Raw genomic sequence first — 20,883 nt, forward strand, 5'->3', positions numbered from 1 at the left:
TGCGTCACCTGCTGCTGTCCCTCCCCGGCCCGCCCCCACTGCACCCCATAGGGGCCACCTTCCTGGCTGGCTGGCACCCCCCACCCCCACCCCGCTGGGCCCCCGGGGTCAGGCGACAGGCGACCCCTCCCAGCTGCCCAGCCCACTTGCCTCCTCCCTGAGCTGGAGGCTTTCTGGAATTGGTGGGGGGCAGGGGCTGGAGAGATAGCACAATGGGTAGGCGCTAGCCTTGCATGCTGTTGGCCTGGGTCCGGTCCCCAACACCCCACAGGGTCCCCCAAGCCCCACCAGGAGCGATCCGTTAGCTCAGAACCAGGAGTCAGCCCTGAGCACCACTGGATGTGGCCCCCCAAAAACAAGCAAAAAAAAAGTAGCCAAGGAACTGCTTGGATCCCTCTGGGTGACCTCGGTCCCGAGTCCTGAGCTCCCCTGGTCATGAGCCTGAGGGTGTGAGCACTTTACAAGTCCTCCTCCTTTGGGTCCCCCTTTCCCTTCCGGGGGTGCCTCCAAGCCCTGCCTGACCAGCTTCTAAATCTGAGCAGTGACCTCAGTGTGGTGGCCGTCCCCCAGCCGGGCGGCTGAACCCAGGCAGTACGGGGCAGCCACTCCCAAGCCAAGCCCCGTGATGCCCGTGGCATTGGCCTGGGCCTCAGTTACCTGTGGAGAATCAAGCCCGGCTGTTCCGGCTCCCCACAGCCCTGGGCACTACTGCGCTGGGCAGGCACGCTAAGGAGAAAGAGACGCAGACGCCGATGTGCTGGTGGCTCTCGGGCAACTCGTGGCAGCTGTGTCCCCAGCCTTCCTCACAGCTGACCGCTGAGCCAGTTCTTGAGCACTGAGTGCCTGAAAAGCACTCAGTGCTTTTGCTCAGGCACTTCATAAATTTCTGTTGGCAGGGCCCAGAGAGACAGCGTAGTGGGTAGGGCACTAGCCTGCACACAGCCCTCCAGGTTTGAGCCCAGCATCCTATATAATATGGTCCCCAAAGCCCCACCAGGAGCAACCCCTGAGCACAGAACCAGGAGTAAGCCCTGGAAACCTCCAGCTCAAAGGCCAAGAAAAAAAAATTTAAAGACTGTTTGAGTCCAGCACTGATCCCTCCTTATAGTGTTTTTTCACCCTAAATGCAAAAATGTACCTATTTTTAATTTGGGGGGGTGTCATCTCCGGCAATGCTCAGGGATTACTCCTGGCTCTGTGCTCAAGGATTACTCCTGACGGTGCTCAGGGACCCTGTGGGATGCTGAGATTGAACCTAGGTTGGCTGCGAGAAAGGCAAGCGCTCTCCCCACTGTACTAGCACTCCTGCCCCTGTTCTGAAGTCTTAGAAGAATTCTTCCTCGCCCTCTTGGTCCCATGCTTCCTTTCCCTCTTATGGAAACATTTCTGTTGTTTTGGTTTATTGGGGGTAGGGGGAAGCATACCTAGCGGTGCTTCAGGGTCTCTGGGTGCTGCAAGTGCTCCAGCCCTTGGCCCTATCTCCCAGCCGCTGGACTTCTGGATGGATTCTGCCCTTTGTTCATGGCGGAGTTATTCTTCCTTGCTCTCTGTCCCAGTCAAGGGATGTGCTTTCTTCTGTGAGTTCCTGACCCCGCTAAGAGGGATGCTTAGTGTCTGACAAGTGCCAGGCTGGGAGTCTAGAGACAATTTCACATCCCGTTCTTCCCTCGGCCAGGTGTGACCTTGGGCAAGTGCCCCACCAGCTTCAATGGCATAATCGAGGTGAGAACTATTTGCTCAGCAACTCCTCACGGCCAGTTTCATTTCTCTTTATTTTCCTTCTGGTTTGAGGTGGTGCTCAAGGGTCCCTAGAGGAGGGCTCGGGAACCCGGCCCCTTCCTGTCCTGCTGTTGGGACGCCGGAGCTGTACTCCCACTGGTGGTGCTCACACGTGTGCCCACCGGGGGCACACTCACTTTAGTTGTGACTCAGAGCATGGGGTGGCCATGCTGAGGACCGGCCCTCAGGGCTCTGTTTCCTGCAGGGCTCCCCCGCCCCCCCCAAGAATATTGAGTGTTTATTACTCCCTGCCAGTCACAGGCCAGGGTTTGGGGGCACAGAAGGAAGGGTCTCCCGGGCCCTCAGGGTTCTCTGGAATCTGAAAGGTAGAAAATTCAAGCAAATAACCTGAGTACTCAGAGTGTAGCCCTGGCGCCAGGGCGCTGCCCAATCCCGGTGGTCAGGGTCAGGCTCCCTACGAAGTCTTGCTGGTGAGGAGCCTCCACCCGAACACACGCACACCATGCTCCATTGGGTCTTGAGGCCATCACAGGGTGACCGCTGCTTTCTGAAGCACCTATTAGAGGCCAGCCTGCACCAGGGCTCCCTCCCCCCGGACCCGCCAGAGAAGCAGAACCTTTCATGGGGGTTCAGTTCCAGCTCTTCTTCTTCCAGAGCCCACAGAATTCCCAGGGTACCAACAGCCACTGTTCTCTGAAGCACCAACTAGGGTCACACACGACGCAGTGTGAGCCTTTGGGCAGGGTTCGGATTTCTCACTGACTTCCTGCAAAACCTCCTGAGTCTGGGCCAGGCAGATAGCCTCCCCGGCCAGCAGCACCCCTGACCTCACTCTCTCAAAGACCGCTGTTTTCTGTCTAGGGGGCATACCAGGCAATGCTCAGGGACCACTCCTGGCAGTGCTCGAGGGACCCTATGGGGTGCCAGTAATCACACCTGGATCAGCCACAAGCAGGTCAAGTGCCATAGCCACTGTGGCAACTGCTTGGAGGGAAACCTGGCTGCAAAGGAAGAGAGGTGTCCAGTTCCCTCCCTGCCCATTCAGCTTCCCTCCCACAGCTGGACAGCTCCCAAGCTCATCTCCCCAAGCTCCCCCAGGCCCATGGAGTGGCTCAGTCTCAGGGCAAGGTGGGGACTCTGACTTCTGCTCCAGCTCTGGTCACTGGCCCTTGGTCCTGACAGGAAGCCAGCACTGCTCCTCACCTGTTCCGGAGAGCCATCGTCACTTAGAAGAGGATGGGCTCCCTGGTGCTCTGGGGAGGTGGACAACGGGAGCCGATGGATGGGGAGAACCCCCGAGAACTCAGGCCTCACCGAAGCTGAGGAGTCTGAGTGTGAGGGGAGACCAGGGATGACATGAAGACACCAGGCACCTTGAGAGCTGAGGGCTTAGGCCAGGGGGACGGCTCCAGGGGATGAGTGAGAACCCCAAGGTCCATCTTCTGAGACTGCTGAGATGTGCCCCCAAAAGAACACAGAAGAACCACAAAAACCCCACGCTGGCATCCTTGTCACAGGAACTTGCGTTTTCCTGTGCTTTGTTGGTGTGGGGGCCACCTCCAGCTGTGCTGCAGCACAGAGACCAGGAAGGGGAGGCAGCCTTCAGCCCACACCTGCAGCCCATCTCGGGACAGCCAATGCAAAGCATCGTGTGTTGGTCAGGAGCTGGAGGAGCATCCCTCACGCACCTCTTACATGTCTCCAGTTCTTGCTGGACCCATCTTCGGCCGGAGCCTCTGCTGCTGGCTCCTGCCCACAGTGTCCCCTGCACCAGGCAGCCGAGCCCCACTCTGGAGGGCATGAGCTGGCTCCTGGCCTGGTCACCCTCGGGACATGAGAGGAAGACCCAGCTGTGCTGGTGAGGTGGGAACCAATTAAAGGATTACTAGCCAGCAGACGCAGTCCTGGCTACCTCTGATTGGAAGGGGAGTTGGGGGCTCCTGTCGTGTGCCACCTGCTCCACTCGGTCTGAATAACGGAATTGCTTAACCCTGCGGTCAGGTGCGGGGAGCTGGGCCCCATTCCCCTCCACCTCCTGCTCTCCTGTTGAGTCTCAATCCCAGGAGCCTTCTCGCCTTCTCCGGCCCTCCTTGGCCACCAAAGCTCCATCATCTATTTTGTTGTTTCGGGTCACTCCCAGTGATGCTCAGGGATCTGGCAGTGCTTGGGGTGGTGGGGCGTGGGAACCCTGTAGGACGTTGGGGACTGAACCTAGGTCGGCTGTGTGCAAGTACTTCCACTCCAGCCACAGCCTCTGTCGTCACGTCCCTCCCACTCTCTCCAAGTTGTGAAAACCCCTCATCCCCACTGAGGAAGGTGACCCCTGCTTCTGAGCTAGCCGGAGCCACACACATCCCCCTGCTCCCATAACTTACCACACAGAAGTCAGCTGGAGCCTCAGGTCGTGAACCCCGTCCCCAGCCAGGCCCACACACCTGCCCCCTGAGCTGCTCCCTTCCTTGCCTCCCTCTGTGCCTCATGTCCAGGTCATACCCAAAGCTCCGCCAAGACTAGTCCAGAGTATGAATGGGAAACCTGCTTCTAGGCCAGGCAGGACCTACCTTCCTTGTCAGGGACCCAAATGTTCTGCCTGGCCTCTATAAACAAGTCCCAGAAAGCCGGTCTGTGGATGAGCAAACTCGGGGGCAACAGGAATTGTGTGCCTGGTGGTGACAGAAAAGGGAGGATGAGGGGAGGTGGGGTGCACCTGTCGAACAAGCACCAGGGCTGCTTCATGTCAAGGGTATAAGCAACTGGCGCCGTTGTCAGAGAAAATAAAGGCTATGGGATCCCGACTGAGTCACATCTAGGAGGGTCAATAATACCTGGACGTCTCCCCCAGCCACTCATGAGATCAGGAAACATGGCTGAGCCACTCTCCCCTGAGAACTAAGATGGGTTCCCTGTCGAACTAACTGAAATAGTTTCACCTGATCCCTCTGCCTTTTTCCCTCCCCACCATTTCACATTTGCTGATTGTTTAGTACTCATGCACTGAGGGCTCAATTTCAATCTGCAAACAACAAAACCCATACAGTTACTCCTGGCTCTGTGTTCAGAGGTCATTCCTGGCTGGGCTCGAGAACCCAATGAGGTGCTGGGATCAAACCCAGATAGGCTGTGTGCAAGTGCCCTCCCTGCCTACCATCTCTCCAGCCCACATAGACGGCATTGTAAAAGGTCAGTTCTGAGTACTGGCTCCTTCACAGGATGCTGCCAGGTACCAGAAGGACGTGACCCCACTTGGGAATAACCAAGGAAACCACTGAACTAGGAAGGGTGTCACAAAAGGGTGGCAGTAGGAGTCAAAGAAAAGCCAGGATTCTGTGAAAAAGCAAAACTCCATTGCAAATATAAGTGCAGAGTGCTGTCGCTTGGGAGGGGGAGCTGACAGGAACCCTTCACCACTTCCGTATCTATCTAAGCCAACATCAAGAAGTCCAACAATTTGCGCAGACCTGGAGAGAGCGCTCCACACCTGAGGAGGCCTGGGGTAAGCTCCTGCACCACGTTCTGTCACCACCAGGAGTGAGCTGGAACACAGCCATGTGTGGCCCAAACCCTGCACCCCTCCCCCCGAAACACACACACACAGACAAAAAAACAAATAACAGGGAATGTATAGGGAAAATGAGGTTGATGCGAAAATGATCACAGTGACTGAAAACAGTAATGAAAGGCTACACAGGTACTTACCCTCCATACAGCCAGCCCCAGATTGGCTGTAAATGTCCTCTGAAAACCACTTCTGGGAGTGGCCATGGGCACCAATCTCACGAGCACCAAGGTCTGAAGGCAAATGACTCAACCGCTTTGAACCTCCAAAAGCCTGACTGTGGTAGCACACTCGGGACTGTGAGGAGGCGAAGTCAGGAATGAGGGTGAGGAGCCCGAGAGAGCACAGCAGGGAAGAGCGTCTGCCTTGCACACTTCTGACAAGGGTTCAATCCCCGGCACCTCAGAGGGTCCCCCGAGCCCACCAAGAGTGACCCCTGAGTGCAGAGCCAGGAGTCAGCCCTGACCATTGCTGCTATTCCCCCAAAAACAAAGACAAAAAGGAAAAGGAAAGAAATGTGTGCAAATAAAAAATGTTTGATGGGAGTCATGGGTTATCATCTCAATCGTGCTGCAAACATTCTCCAGGAAGACTAAAAAGAGACAAGGAAAAGTGAACATAGCTGCAAAGGTAGATAAGGACTACAAAGAAGGTGTTTTAAATTTTTATATTAGTGTTATCATCTTCCAGTCAGAAAAATAGGCAGCTTCAATCAGGACCTCTCAAAGGATCTCCCAATCTTGGGGTCTGAGCCTGATGCTCTCTCCTCCAAAGAGGCCCAAGGGTCTTTATACCCAAGTCCCCAAAACTACTCTGGCATCTGCTGGTGGCAATGATGATCCAGGGCCTGGCCTAGAGCCTTTGAAAAAGCCAGGAGCAAGTTCTAGAATCTAGGTCATCTTCACAGATGGGATACTGAGAGAGTCCCGTCGAATCAGAGTCCTTCAAATACGGATGCATGCAGGCACTCACTCACTCATCCACTCTCGACTCTGCGAGGAGCTCCCCAAAATTAAGACTGCCCCACAGGGTGAATCTGGAATAATCTTCATTAGGTTAAAAAATAAAACAAAACAAAACACACACATAACCTGAGCTTCAGAATACTGTGTATAGAATGCTACCATTTGTATTAAAAATAGATATATAAATATACATATTTATAAACTTATAAATGCATAGAATTGCTCGTAAAGGGTACACAAGATAACAGTGAGTCGCGCGAGGGGGACAGGGCTCGGAGGGCTGACTGCCGGCGGGAAGCTCGCTTTCCACTCTGTAAAGTCTCAACATCTTATCATGTATACGCAGTTTTTTTTAAATCTTTTTTAATAAGTAAAAGCAAGCGTGCCCGGTGCTGACTGTACAGTGAATACAGCGAGCAGGGGGTGACGGTCGGGGGCTCGATTTTGGGGGGAGGCAACATGTGTTGGTCTGGTGGGAAACAGCTGGGACGTGCTCACAGGCCAGACTGTTGACATGCGTTAAGGGAACGGTTCTCTCTACACCAGTTAGCTCCCAGCAAGGCCGCAGATCATTTTACAGATAAAGCGGTCAGGGAAATGAAGACCATCCGCCAGGACTGACAGGGCTGTAGCCGTCGAGAGGGTGAGGCCTTATCTGTGGAACTGGATCAGCGCAGCAGCCGCCAGGGGTGCAGCTCAGCGCTCATTGAAGCAATTGTTCTCTCCTGACAACAAGACCACAAAACCATCCAAGGACGTGCTCCCCTCGACAGCTGGACAGCTGCACCTGGGACAGGCCCCAGCGATGACAGGTGAGTCCCCGTGAGAGTGAAAAGGGCAGAAGACACAGTGTGTGCACCTGGTCTTCTCTGGGTGACAAGGCACAGATGGACTCAGAAGAGGACCTGACAGTCGGGGGTACCCAAGTCACAGGGGAGGGAAGAGACGGCCACTGACATCACACTCCGGAGAGGCAGGTGGGCCAGGCCTCGGGCAGCCACTGAGGACCAAGGAACCGCTGGGAATGTCAGCAAGAGGCCGCAGGCTGGGAGAGAGTGGGCAGTGCGCGCCTTCTTGCTCCCACTCAGTGGCCGCAGGGAGCCCTGGTCACTCAAGGCTGGCAACCCGCATCTGCAGCTGGGACCCGGACAGGGTGATCGTATTCCAGCACCTCATGGCCTGGGGCAGGTCACCCCACGCTGCTGCTTGCCTCTCCTGGCTGAGGATACCCAGACATTCTTACCACTCCACCCCATTCCAGGAAGGAGACGGATCTGGGGTCAGGAGCGTGGGCGACCAAGAGCCCTCCATCCCCTTCCTCCAGAGGTTGTGTCCACACAACCTTGTGGTACATGCCTTCCAGCCCCCTAGACTCTGCCTCTGACATGGGCTGGCGAGGCACAGGCCCTATACCAAAGGCCCCCAGAAACCAAGGCAAGCATTAGCATGTCCGTGAAGGACCTGGCATTTGCTAGAGGAAGCAAACAGATTTCTTTTTTCAATTGTGGAAAGGTCAGGCATATTTATCTGCCTTAATAATTTATCACTGATATTCAATGCCTCCTTTGAAAGGTCACCCTAAGGCCTCGGCCAGCACCCCCTTGCTATGTCAGGCCCCATTCCCATCCTGCCTGGGCGGGCAGGCTGCTTGGGTTAGAGGTCGCGGCCTAACCACACAGCTGGCTCCCCCCAACTCTCCCATTAGCGAAAAGCCAGTCTAGCCTGCCCCTGCTTGTCCCAGTCTTGCCACATCAGAACTGGCAGCCATGGTGACACCAGGGTCTCTTGAACTCTTCACGAACACCATAGGGTTCCTCCTGCCAGCCCTCCCTCACTGGAAACATGTTCCAGATGGTGAGCTACGTGGAGGAGACAGAGATACCAGAGAGTCCCAAGCGGCCCTCCTGTCCGTGTCACCAGACCCCTCCCCCTCAGACATCTCCAGAGGCTCTTGAGCGCAGAGGGAAGCAGCTCAGGGACGGGGCAGTGAGGGGCACCAGGCTCCTTGGGCAGGCCCCGGCTCAGCTGGAGAGGAATACAGGAGCCTCCCTGCATGGTAGGAAGATGTTTTTATTTGAAATACGGTCTGAGCAACAGGAGTGGCCGGGGTGGCAGCCTGAGAGCCCAGGACCAGGGCACAGACACCCCATCTGAGCAGGAGCAGGCGGAGCAAGATTGCAGCTCCAGGGAGGGCCTGCCCGCGGCCGCCTCACTGCCCCCCAGCGCCACCCCCACACCTGGGAGCTGTCAGGACGATTCTCTTTGGGGAGAAAGAATCAGAGCCAACAGGAGCACCCTCACCCCCTTCCCAGCTCCAAGGGAGCAACAGAGGCCAGCGGCGGGCCATAAGCACTCTAGGAGGCCCTGGCAGGAGGCTACAGCAGCACCCTAGAGAGGGGCACGGCCACTGGGGCTCCCAACCGCGGCAACAGCACTGGGGCGAGACCACTTACGCCAGGGCAGCCGGGGCATGGAGGGGCACAGACCAGACTCGGGGTACCAAGAAGCAGCACAAAGCCATAAATAACAGAAGCAAGTCCAGGACGGCGAGGGTCCTCAGGTGACCCCACCCCACGCCTGCTCCAGGCCACTCTCACACAGGGGCAGGACCTCAACCTCCCACTGGACACGTGACCAGGGTGCGCCTCAGCACAGGCCCGACAGCCTCGGTCACACCTGAGGGGATGGAGCACCGCTGTCCTGGTCCTGAGGGGCCTGTGGTTGGCTCTGAGCGGCCGGAGCACCGTCCTCCTGGGAACCTGGGCCCACGGAGCGCCTGGCCTCGGAGCCGCCCGCCAAGGGCTCAGCAGCACATCCTTCCAGTCCATTCTCCCTGGGGTCCACAGCCACCTCCTCTGCAGAGCCCGCCTCCGGCTCCTCCTCCTCCTCCTGATCTCTCACCTTGTGGACGATGAAGAGGTGGCGGCTGAGGGAGCTGGCAGAGGTGTAGCACAGGGCGCAGAAGGGGCACTGGGACGTGGAGCTGTCTGTCTGGTGCTGAGGTATGTGGCGCTGGAACTCAAGCCCTGAGTCTGTGGCAAAGCTACATTTCGCACACTGGAAAAGGGACTTGGGCCTTTTGGTGGAAGAGACCGTCAGGCCATTGCTGGTGCCTGGGGCACCCCCCACCCCGCTGACGGGTCTTTTCCGATGGTTCACCTGCAGAGGGAGACAGGGAGAACCCCGGAGGGAGCCGCAGTCAGGCAGAGCCGCTCAGGCACTCGGACTCGCTGCCCAGGCCAGGGGCCCTGGCCGTCGGCGGGGATTCTGGGCTGCTGGCTGCTTTCTCGTCTCAGAGATGCGGGGAAGAGTCTGAAGTAAGTCAGGCACCCTTCTCCCCCTTATCTGTGGGGGCTCTTCAAGGGGTCCATCCGCATACCAATCCCCCGAAGTGGCATCTGACAGGAGGCTCAGAGTGTGGGCGCAACACAGGCCCCCGTGGAGGCACTCTAGCATCCACTGTGGCCTGGGCAGTATTGCAGCGAGCACCCTCAACCTGCATCTCTCCCTCCACCTAACAGGAGCCTGACAGGGGACACCCAGGTCCAAGGGCTTGCACGCCAGAGGAGGGACAAGGGCATGTCACTGAGTGGGACTATCACAATGGCGCCCACCTGCTGGGTGTACCGGGCAGGGGGAGGGCTTTGCCAACCAGGGCCCTGTTAGGTGCCAAGGAGGAGCACCCCAGTGTCGGGCAGAGGGATGGCTCAAAGGGTCGTGGGAGGCTGTGGTGTGGCCGCTCCCAGGTCCCTTCCGTCTTCCTTCCGCCCCAGCTCCAGTCCCCCCGCCCCACCAACATACCTGAGGGGGCTGTCCACCGGGGGCTCTGGCTTTGGACGACTGGCTCAAGTCAGGGTTCCTGATCCCGTGCATAAGGCTGATGTGGCTCTCTAAGAGCGAGAGCCGAGGGAAGCTGGGGCTGTCCTCGGTGCAATACCTGCGTCGGAGGGGAAGGATGGTAGGGCACTCTGGGGCTCCGGTGGGGTGGCACCTGGGGGTGTGCCTGCCCGCTCTGCAGGCTCAGAGGGCTGTGGGGGCCTCTGGGCCAGCCCCCACCCTGCCCCCGCGGCCAGCCGCTGCGGGACTCACCCGCACACATACTCCTCCTTCACGGTGTCGTGGTTGTTGCGGATGTGTTTGCGCAGGCTGTTGGGGGTGTGGAAGGACTGCTCGCACTGCCGGCAGGGGTAGCGCCTCAGCGTCTGCAGAGGTCAGAGCCGGGGGTGTGACCAGAACAGGCTGGCTCTGGCCCCATCAACCTCACAACTGGCACTTCCCGGCCTTACCCGTCCGTGGCTCTTCTTCATGTGGGACACATAACTCTCCCGGTCAGGGACCCATTCCTGGCACTCCGGGCAGGTCCAGCCCGTGGACCGCAGCCGGGGCCTGGCTTCGGCCCTGCGATGGGCTTCGGGCCGGCCCCAGCGGCTGGAGGGCAGGGAGCTCCCTCGGGAAGCCACGCTGGGGGCCGGAGGCTCGGCAGGATCCCGAGAACCAGGGCGGCTGGAGGACGGGTCTGACGAAGCCTGGAGGTTTGACAGCTCGTCCACATTCCGAGGAACCCCGTGGACACTCTGGGAAGAGAGGGGCAGCATGAGAGCCCCGGCCTGAGCCCCTCCCCAGCCCCTCTCTGGCCCCCATCTCGGCCACCCACCTTGACGTGCAACATGAGCTCCGGCTTCTGCAGGAACAGGAGGGGGCACTCGGGGCACTTGAAGACGCCCACCTGCGCCGTGCTGGCATTCTGGTAGAAATGCTGCTGCATGTGCCTCTTCTTGTTGAAGACCATTTCACAGGAGCACTTGTAGATGAGCCTATGGGCACAAGGCAGCTGAGGGGCCCGTCAGGTCTGGGCAAGCAGAGCCCTGGGTCCAGGCCCTTCCCACGCCCCCATGGCTCCCCAGTCCTGGGCCCTCCCAGACACCCGCCTCAGGCTACTTGTCCCCCAGGACCGCGGCCCCATGCCCGCTCGCTCACTCACTGGGAAGGCTTGTGAGGCTGGCTGGGGTGCTGGGAAGAGCTGTGCTCTGCAGTGCTGCTGGCGGTCTTGAAGGCCATGGGGCAAAATGCACATTTGTGGAAAACCTGGCAGTGCCACTCCTGGATGTGGCTTTTCAGCAAGGCCAAGGTCAGGTGCACAACCCCGCAATGGATGCACCTGGGTGGCAGAGGGGAGGGTAAGGCTGTGCTGAAGGAGCACTGGAGCCAGGTCAGTGTCCCACTGCCATCCCCCACACACCGCAGAGCTGGCTGGCACCTCGCCGAGGCCCTATCACTCCCGTAGAAAAGGGGAAAACCCTGCCCCCGTCCCATGGGCTAGAGGACCCTCTGCTGTTCACTAACACCAGTGATGGGGGTGGTGGGAGGGCAATGACCCCAGGGAGACACAGCTCAGGAGACCAGAGGGGGTCTCGGGTGGTGCACAAGTGTGTGCACAATGACAGGGCGGGTCACGAGTCAAAGGTCAACGAGAAAGTGCTCCAGGGACCACCACGACATCCATGCCCATGGTTCTGTCCTCAGAGCCCCAGAGGAGAAACATCAGAACACGGTGAATGGGCGGAGACATTCCAGCCAGGAGCATCAGGATCTCCTCAAGCAGCGGAGGACAGACCAGGCAGCAGCAAGTCAGGGCCAGGGTGGGTATCTCGGAGCTGCCCGCAGGGACAACTATAAAGAGCTTTTCTTTTTCTCCCTACCAAAACCTGTTTTCTGAGCCTCCTTTGGAAACTATATATTTTACAGTGCATAAATAAACGGCATAAGAAGAGTCTTAAACTGTGTTTTTTTTTTTTTTAAATCAAGTCCATGCTGGACTCCCCCACTCCTTTCAAAATCTCTCTATAAACTTCTTTTTCTCTCCTCAGCCTCATGAGAGACGAGACCATTACTCCCAAACACTTATCTCCAGCAGGGTCCCAGTGCCTCCCCTATGGTGATCACTCCCCACTCAACCTGAGAAAAACATTTGCTCCGCTCCCTGCTAGTGCACAAACACACCTAACCCCAGACCTGGACACCATCAGGCCCCGGAGAAGGGTGCCTCATGGAAAGGACCCTGTACTGAGGACCTTTGGGTTCCAGATCCCAGACTTCCTTCATTCTGCTACGGAAGCCCATGTTTACCGCTAAGTAAAAGCTCCAGAGAACCCGCATGAATCTAGGTGTCTGGGGACAGCAGGGCTGGCGGCCATGGTTGTGAAAACTGTACAAACTTAATTAGCAATGACTGGCAGCCGTGGAACCAGACAACTCTGCAGTGCGTTCCAACGATCGTCGTCCCTGGCAGTTATACGCTTTCACAGAGCAGAGCTTCCAGAAAAACTACCTACACTTAAATTCTATTTTCTTTTCTCTCCTGCTAAAGAAAATGACGGTCAGCTTCCTGTATCAGCATTTCCAAAGCACAAGGTACAATGAGGAGAAAACAAATCCACACATTTCTATGTACTTCCAAAGTGACCAAGCACGCCTGGCATGTGGAAAGGCTCTCTGTGTGCATTGTGTGACCCCTGGCGGAACAATACAGGCTTCAAAAGCATGACTGAAACCACCTCCCAACCACAAGTTCTGCAGTGGGCAGTCACCTCGCTAAAAGTAAGAACACAAAGGAGAGAAAGAACAGGTGCCAAGTGCACCCTCAGAAGGTCAAGCAACGTTCATGGAACATAGAAAGGTGCAGGAAGCAGCCCGAGTCCACAGCAAAGGACACACAGAACCATGTGTGAGGCAGGATATTTGAGGAAAGATAAAGAACAGTTAAGGCACTGAAGTTGAGTAATAATCGCAAATAATTAAAAAAATAACAAAAGAAAAATAACAGTGATTGAAGCAGTTGAAATCTGCTTCCTCTTATCACTGGTCATTCTTCAAATGAAGAGCAGAATAGTTTATAAAATTCTTATATACATGACACCCACAATTTGCATGGAATAACAGAAAGATAGCACATGCACAGGCTGCATACATTATCTTCAAGAACAAGCAAAAGCACAAAACATTACAAAGCTCTATGGCAGAGTCAATGAAATGGAGCACAGGCACCTTTAAGAATTTAAAAAATTCTATTCTCATAGAAAAAGATATTTCCAAATAACTTATCTGATGAGTACCTGCATATAAAAGAACACACATGCAAAGAATTCCAACAACCTAATAAAATAACAACCCAATTAAAAAACTGAGTCAAGCGGGGCCGGAGAGATAGTACAGCAGGCAGGGTGTTGGCCTTGCACGCAGGGCAAGTGCCCGACCCTGTCCAATCCCCGGCACCCCGTATGGTTCCCTGAGCACCACCAGGAGTGATCTCTGAGAGTAAGCACAGCCAAGAGTAAATCCTAAGCACCACCAAATATAGTTTTAAAAATGCAGGGGAAGGGGCTGAAGTAATAGCACAGTGGGTAGGGCATTTGCCTTGCACGCGGACAACCCCAGTTCAATTCCCAGCATCCCATATGGTCCCCTGAGCTCCGCCAGGGGTAATTCCTCAGTGCAGAGCCAGGAGTAACCTCTGTGCATCACTGGGTGTGACCCAAAAAGCAAAAACAAAACAAAACAACAACAACAACAACAAAAAAAAAAACGCGGGGAGGACGGGAGGTGGGGGCAAAGGATTTGAATAGACAATTCAAATACAACTACCTAAAGGACATGGAAAGATGCTGAACAGAAGACATAAATCAAAAGCATGATATTACTACACACCCTTGGGAATGACTAAGGGCCAGAGAGAGAGTACAGTGGGTAGGGTGCTTGCCTTCCATTCAGCTGACCTGGGTTTGATCTTCAGCATCAAATCTGGTTCCCTGAGCTCCACCTGGAATGATCCCTGAGCACAGAGCCAGAAGTCAACCCTGAGCACCACTGGGTGTGGCCCCAAAAGAAAACAGAAAGGAACAGGAAGAGGAGGAAGAGGAGGAGGAGGAGGACCAGGAGGCAGAAGAGGAAGAGGAGGAAGAAGAGGAAAAGAGGAGGAGGAGGAGGAGGAAGAAGAAGAGGAAGAAGAGGAGGAAGAAGAGGATGAAGAGAGGAGGAGGAGGAGTAAGGGAGGAGGAAGAGTAAGAGGAGGAAAAAGAGGAAGAAGAAGAAGGAAAAGAAGGAAGAAGGAAGATAATAGTAACAAATGTTGGCAAGAACAAAGAGATCACAACTCTTGCATATACACTTCTAGTGGGAGCATAAAAATGCCTCCACTCCTCAGAGCTCAACAGACTGAATGCGTGATTTGCATGCAGAAGGCCAAGTCTGATCCCCAGTAATGCATGGTTTCCTGAGCACTGGGAGGTGCGACCCTCAAACAGAGACAGGAACACCCACTAGGTATGACCCAGAAACAAAACACAAAAAACAACCCACTTTGGGAAGCTGTCTGGGACCTCCTCAGAGTTAAACAGAGTTAGTGTCTGACCCAGATCATCTATTCTATAGTAAGTCACGGTCACGGTCCTCCCGTTGTTCATCGATTTGCTCGAGCGGGCCCAGTAACGTCTCCATCATGAGACTTGTTACTGTGTTTGGCATATCGAATACATCACGGGTAGCTTGTCAGGCTCTGCCGTGCGGGCGAGATACTCTCGGTAGCTTGCCGGGCTCTCCGAGAGGGGCGGAGGAATCGAACTCGGGTCGGCCATGTTGGCCGCTTGTAAGGCAAATGCCCTACCGCTGTGCTATCGCTCCAGCCCCTATAGTAAGTATACCAAAGAATTGAAAATTTGTACCAAACCATGACTTTGAGATAAATGTTCATTAGCAGCAATATGTAAGAAGGCTGAGGGAAAAAAAGCTATGCAAAGCAAACTATGCTGAGCAACTGATAAATGAGTAAATAATGTGCATCCATACGATGGAATTATCATTCTGCCATTATAGGAATGTCCCAACAATGAGGCTTTAGAACTCATACTAAGGCCACATATTATACGATTCAATTTACAGGAAAAGTCCAGAAGAGGCAAATCTGTGTGACAAAAAGGAAATTAGTAATTGGAAATTAGTAATTGCTTGGAACTGGGGGGGGGGGGGGGGGGGTAGGGGGTTAGTGAATGGAAGGAGCACAAATTGTTTCTTCTGGGGTGATGATGTTCGAAAACTGATGCAGCACTTGAATGCCCAACTCTAAAAAAACCACTGAAATAAATAAATATACATTTATTTTCATTTTTCCAGTACCGGGGATCAAACTCAGGATCTCACAGGTAAGGCTAGTATTCTATCATTCAGCTATATCCCAGATCAAAAATTAACCACTTTACAATGGGTGGAATACATAGTATATAAATTACATGTGAAGCTTGTATCAAAAAAACATTGATTTAGACCTTAAGTATACTGAATACTTGAGTGGTCTGCCTCCAGTTTATTATTACTATTCAACTTATTATTGAAAGGATCACACAATACCATGAGCAAGATAAATCTCTATACTTCTAAAAACCAAAGTGCCAAAGTGAACATCTTATCTGGCCCAATCTGCCCCAAACCCTCCCCTTCAAAGTTTTTTTTTCCCCCCAAATGTTCAATCTTTTAAAATTCCTCCTTCTTGGCTCAATGGCTCCTGGGTGAAATACAACAATCTTCACACACTTTCCTCTAAGAAACCTTTTTTGGATCATTTTTAGCCGATTATTCATTAACAAACAATACAAAATAAGTAATTTCAGTTCTGCTTTGAGGGCTGGGTTTGGGGTTTGGGAAGGAAACATCCAAAATATGGTAGTGGGAAGATGTAATGGTGATGGGATTGGTGTTCGAATATTAAATGTAATCAAATATTGTAAACAACTTTATAAAAATTTTTAAAAAAAATTTTTTTAAATTCCTCCTTCTTCAAATGCTGGTGGCACAAGGCAGTCAATGCGCTTCTACCAGGGTGAGGGCCGGCAGCACCTACCTGTAGCCCACCTTCCGGGCGTAGTGCAAACAGTTCTCCTTTACGTGGGTCTGGAAGTAGGCCGAGCGGCACAGGACTCCACACTCCGGGCAGCAGTAGGGGGACTTGTGTGCGTGCGTCCGCTGGTGGGCGCAGAAACTGCACTGGTTGGGCAGCAGCATCTGGCACACAGGGCAGGTCTGGGAAGAGCAACAGAGAGCAGTTCGCCTGGGCACTGGGAGGATGCTCTGCTCAAAAACTCCCTCCTCAGATACGGGGGCTCCCCCACGCTGGCCCTGGCCTCACTGTGGCCATATAGACACATGGGCCAGCTCTCCCCACTGCCTTCCCCCCCACCTTATCAACCCAGACAGATTTGGCCCTGCACCCCCCAAAACTGGTCCTGCTCCCTTCTTTCCCAGGAATTCAAGAGAACCAGGGTTTCCTCGGCAGAAATAGGAGCTTTTTCTTGAACTCTGAGCCCTTGCCTGCCCTGGTCCTCAAAGCCCCAGGGAAAACATAGGGGTCTTGCCAGTTTTTGACCCCGGTGTACCTGCTCTGGGGTGCCTAAATGAACAGCGTGATGGGGAACGATAAGCAGCAGACCCTTGGGGCCAGCTCAGGAGACATTCAGAGGGAAACAAGTCCTCTGGCCCCAGCCAGGATGCCAGCCCCACGGGGAGCAGCCAGAGCCGGTGCCACATGTGGAGGGGCCCTTCTTCGAGGAAAGGAGAGAACCATGCTACTTACTGAGGGGGACTCAGGTTGTGAGGGAGGGCAGGGAGAGAGCTCTGCCCTCGCCACGAGAAGGTGGCACCTCTACAGACAAACCAGTTTCTTCAAAGAATAAATTGCATAAATTGCAAGGAAAAGCCAAGAGAAAGAGAGAGGGGAACAGTGGCCAACTCCTGATTACAAGAATTTTAAGAGTTACTTTCCACAACTGCAGTGTACACAACACTTTAGGACCCCAACTCCTGATTCAAGTAAGCCATGTGTAAAAAGACAAAGCAGGGCCAGAGCAATAGGACAGCAGGGAGACCAATGGCAGTTGGTCGATCCCCAGGTTCGATCCCCAGGACCCCAATGGTTCCCTAGTCCCCGCCAGTAATGAGCCTTAAGAATCTCTAGGTGTGGCCAAAGATAAGGTAGGGTGGGGGGAGAGGAGAAACATTACAATTAGAATTCCTGGCAAGATTATTGCGTCGACAGCAACTATGAATGGAGACTTGAAGCCATTAGGAAGGATAGTCTGGGGGATCCATCTATCATGAAGGGATCTGAACATCACTACCTAAACTTGTAGATCTGGGGGCTGGAGAAACAGCACAGCGGGAAGGGCACTTGCCCTGCATGCGGCTGGCCTGAGTTCTAATCTAAGCATTCCATATGGTCCCCCGAGCATGACCAGAAGTGATAACTGAGTGCAGAGCCAGAAGTAACCCCTGAGCATGGCTGGGTGTGGCCCCCAAGCCAAATTAATCAATAAACTCAACAGTCCAGTCTGACATCATTAAAAATGAGGCACTGAGGCCAGCAAGACAGTAAGGAGCTCAGGCATTTGACCCGCATGTGGCTTCAAGCCTGGTTCAAACCCACTTTTGGTCCCCGAGCACATCTAGGGATTGCTCCTAAGCATGGCTGGTTGTGGCCCCCACACCAAAGCCTGGGTCATGGGGCCCTGTGTGCCTCCTAAAGTCAGGAAACAAGGACACGGCTTTCACCTATCCCAAACAGAACCTGAATCTGCACAGATTCAGTGCTGACCTGCAGATGAGATAAACTGCAGAAGGCCAACGCTCTGTCTGAGGAAGCCCTCAGTAGCTCCCAGAGCTGAACAAGGGAATTCTCAGGACACATTTTCAGGGTCTTCTACAAATTAATGACACAGATGAAGGTGGGATGAGTTGGGAGTGGCACTATTCCAGAAGAAGACATCAAAGACAGACACATGCAATGTCTGGTTCACATTTGAATCCTGGTTCAAGACAAGTCCAACTGTAAACAATCTTTTGTTTTTTTTTTTTACAATGGGAAAAACCTGGGGTATTAGGTATAAGGTAGTGTAAAGGGAAGACAATGTCCTTCAATAAAAGCTTGTAGGTAGTACAGCGATAGGACAGTGGGGAGGGCACTTGCCTTGCACACGGCCGATCTGGGTCCTATCTCCAGCATCCATTGGGTCCCCTGAGCATAGCAAGGAGTGATCCCTGAGCACCGCCAGGTGTGGCTCAAACCCAAAAATAAAAGGGGAACCTTATAACCATTTCGTCCACCCCTTCCCATCCCCCATTCTCTGGACACGCAAGTCCTCCCTTGGGCCAGGTTTTGATTGCAGAGTTCAATGTTCACTCTGTCCCCTGACACCTGGAGTTCCACTAATGGGCAGGTGGTGCGAGAGATTCTGACCAGAAGAAAAAATCTTGGCGGTAAGACGATCTCCAGACACAAGGGGCCACAGGTACACGTGTGCGAGACCCATCAGTCACCACAGGGCCTGCAGAGTCCTGCTATGCCCCAGGGAAGACTGGCAGTAGGAAACTCCTGGAGAGAGAATCTTCTAGAGAGAGTGTCACCGCTTCCAGACTGTACTGTAGTGTCACCAATGCTGACATACAAGCACCAATAGGCTGGGGGGGAGGAGGGTTCACTGGTGCCAGGACCAACCCCAGGGCCTCACACACATGGAGCACATGCTTAAGAGATGAGTTACGTTCCCCAGCCCTGTGCCAAAAGCTACTGTCCACAGGTGGTTTCGAACTCTCATCAGTGGTGACTCAGACAAGCACCAACACTGGCACACAAGTGCTGTCCAGGGAAGCTGAGGTCCCAGAGCTGCTGCAAGGAGTGAGTGGACCCTTTGCCCACAGCCTGCCCATAGCGATCCTGCCGCAACAGCACACAGATGGGGACAAGGCAGCACCTGACCTCCCACTGGCCCTGAGTTGGCATATGGGAGCCTACCCAGCACAGACACTGGACATCGGCAGAGCATCTGCGGAGATGCATGCCAGTCTGACAACAGGCCCCGGTGTCTCCCTGCAGGACACCCCAAGTGAGGGGACAGGGAGACTATTCACTTGTCTGTGGGCAGGCCCAAGTTCAATTCCCAGCAAGGACCCCTCACTGCTAAGCATGGCCCCTATACAAATAGCCAGAGCCAGGAGAAAGAGTACAGGGGTTAGCGTCGCGTGAGATCGACCCTGGTTCAGTTAACCCACATCATCCTTGAGCACACGGCTGGGTGGCATTGGAGGGTGGGCAGAAAGCTGCCCCCAAGCCTCACAGGTTCAGATGGGCACTGCTCAGCCACATTTCTTCTAACACTCGTGGACAGACGCTCACTGTGAGAGCGCCCCCTGTCAGGGCATCCACTTACCAGCCCCTCCGTCTCCTCCGTGGTCCTCTGGAAGTGGGCCGCCATGGCCATGTAGTCACGCATCTGCCGCTGGCACTCCAGACACTTGACCCCATGCCGGATGAGCCTCACGGGGTCCGGGTAGAGCGGCAAGGCCGGTAGTGAGGAGCTGGCACTGGCCGAAGGTAGGCTGGGCTTGGGGGAGGTGGCAGCTGGGGGCGCCGGCACAGGGGAGCTGGCGGGGGTCGCCACAAACATCTGGTCAGCGGAGATGGGCTTCACCAGCAGCTGGGAGCACTGCATGACGAGGCCCTTGCTCTTGTGATCACGGGCGTGCCGCAGCAGGCTACACTTGTTGAAGAAGAGAAGCGTCTGCGAGCAGGGCACGCACAGCACCTCGATGTGGACGCTGCGCCGGCCATAGTGCTGGTTCAGGCTCTTCTCCAAGGCGAAGGCGTCCCCGCACTCCAGGCAGCAGTGGCCACAGGCCGGCACCTGGATCCTGCTCTCAGCAGGCGGGCTGAGATTGGGTGCGTAGACGGGCACAGGGTTGGAGCTGTGCAGAACCTTGCTGAAGGCCTCCACGGCCAGCGGGGCGGCCTTCTTCACCTGGTGGACCAGGGGCACGGACATCTGCGTGGGCTGCGGTTGCCCGCGCCGCTGCGCCGAAGGCTTGGCTGTGACGGAGGCGGCAACACTGTGAGGCACCAGGTTTAGATTGGCCAGGTGCACAGCTTTGGGCAGCAGATTGGCAGGTCCCGGGGTAGATGCCTGCAGCCCGGTACTCTGCGGGGGCTTCTTAGCAGCCCCCTTGGTGGTGCGGGCCCCAGAGCTGCTGCAGGGAGAAGGGGAGGTGCCTGCCTGGCTCAGGCTCCCGTCCCCCTTCCTGTCACCCGCAGGGCTTCCTAAAGTGGGGCCCGCCTCCGGAGAGCCTTCCACCCCAGGCGGACGGGGGGCCTCCTCCTCTGGACCCTCATTCGGGGCACTCCCCAGCGGTGACCCCACGGGGGACTTACTGGGATCGTCAGGATCGGGCAGGATCCTCGTGACGGTCCGTTTGATCTCGCCTGATGACGTCTTGATGGTTTTGATTCTAACTTTGGGGATTGCCGGTGGGGACCCCTTGCTGCTGCCATCACTGCAGATGCTCCGCGGGCTATCTGAGGGCTTCGCGCTCTTCCTGGCGGCCTCAAGCGGGCTGCGGGGACTCCTCGGTGACTTGGGCATCTTGGGGCTACCTTTGGAGGCCTCTTTCATGGGCCCTGAAGGATCCTTGGGTGGGGCCGGCTGCTCTTCCTTGGTGACACTGGCCACCCTTTTGGCCTGGAGGGCCACCAGCGCTGCCACACAAGACGAGAGTTTGGAATGAGCTGGCTTGAGCCGCTGGCGGGGGGGG

At 55.1% G+C, this 20,883-nt stretch overlaps 1 protein-coding gene across 1 annotated transcript in view; it reads right to left on the bottom strand.

Annotated features, from left to right (window-relative positions):
- Positions 1-6,383: 6,383 nt before the first annotated feature.
- ZNF592 (zinc finger protein 592) overlaps positions 6,384-20,883 on the bottom strand; it is a 37,978-nt gene continuing 23,478 nt past the window's right edge. The window contains 8 exon segments of the mRNA XM_056113793.1: positions 6,384-9,420; positions 10,063-10,198; positions 10,351-10,463; positions 10,548-10,835; positions 10,916-11,075; positions 11,243-11,419; positions 16,151-16,329; positions 19,509-20,882. Of these exon segments, the coding sequence (XP_055969768.1) occupies positions 8,932-9,420; positions 10,063-10,198; positions 10,351-10,463; positions 10,548-10,835; positions 10,916-11,075; positions 11,243-11,419; positions 16,151-16,329; positions 19,509-20,882 (2,916 nt within the window). The 3' untranslated portion in view covers positions 6,384-8,931.

Source organism: Sorex fumeus, unplaced genomic scaffold (assembly GCF_029834395.1).
Source record: "Sorex fumeus unplaced genomic scaffold, SorFum_2.1 ptg000024l, whole genome shotgun sequence".
NCBI lineage: Eukaryota > Metazoa > Chordata > Mammalia > Eulipotyphla > Soricidae > Sorex > Sorex fumeus.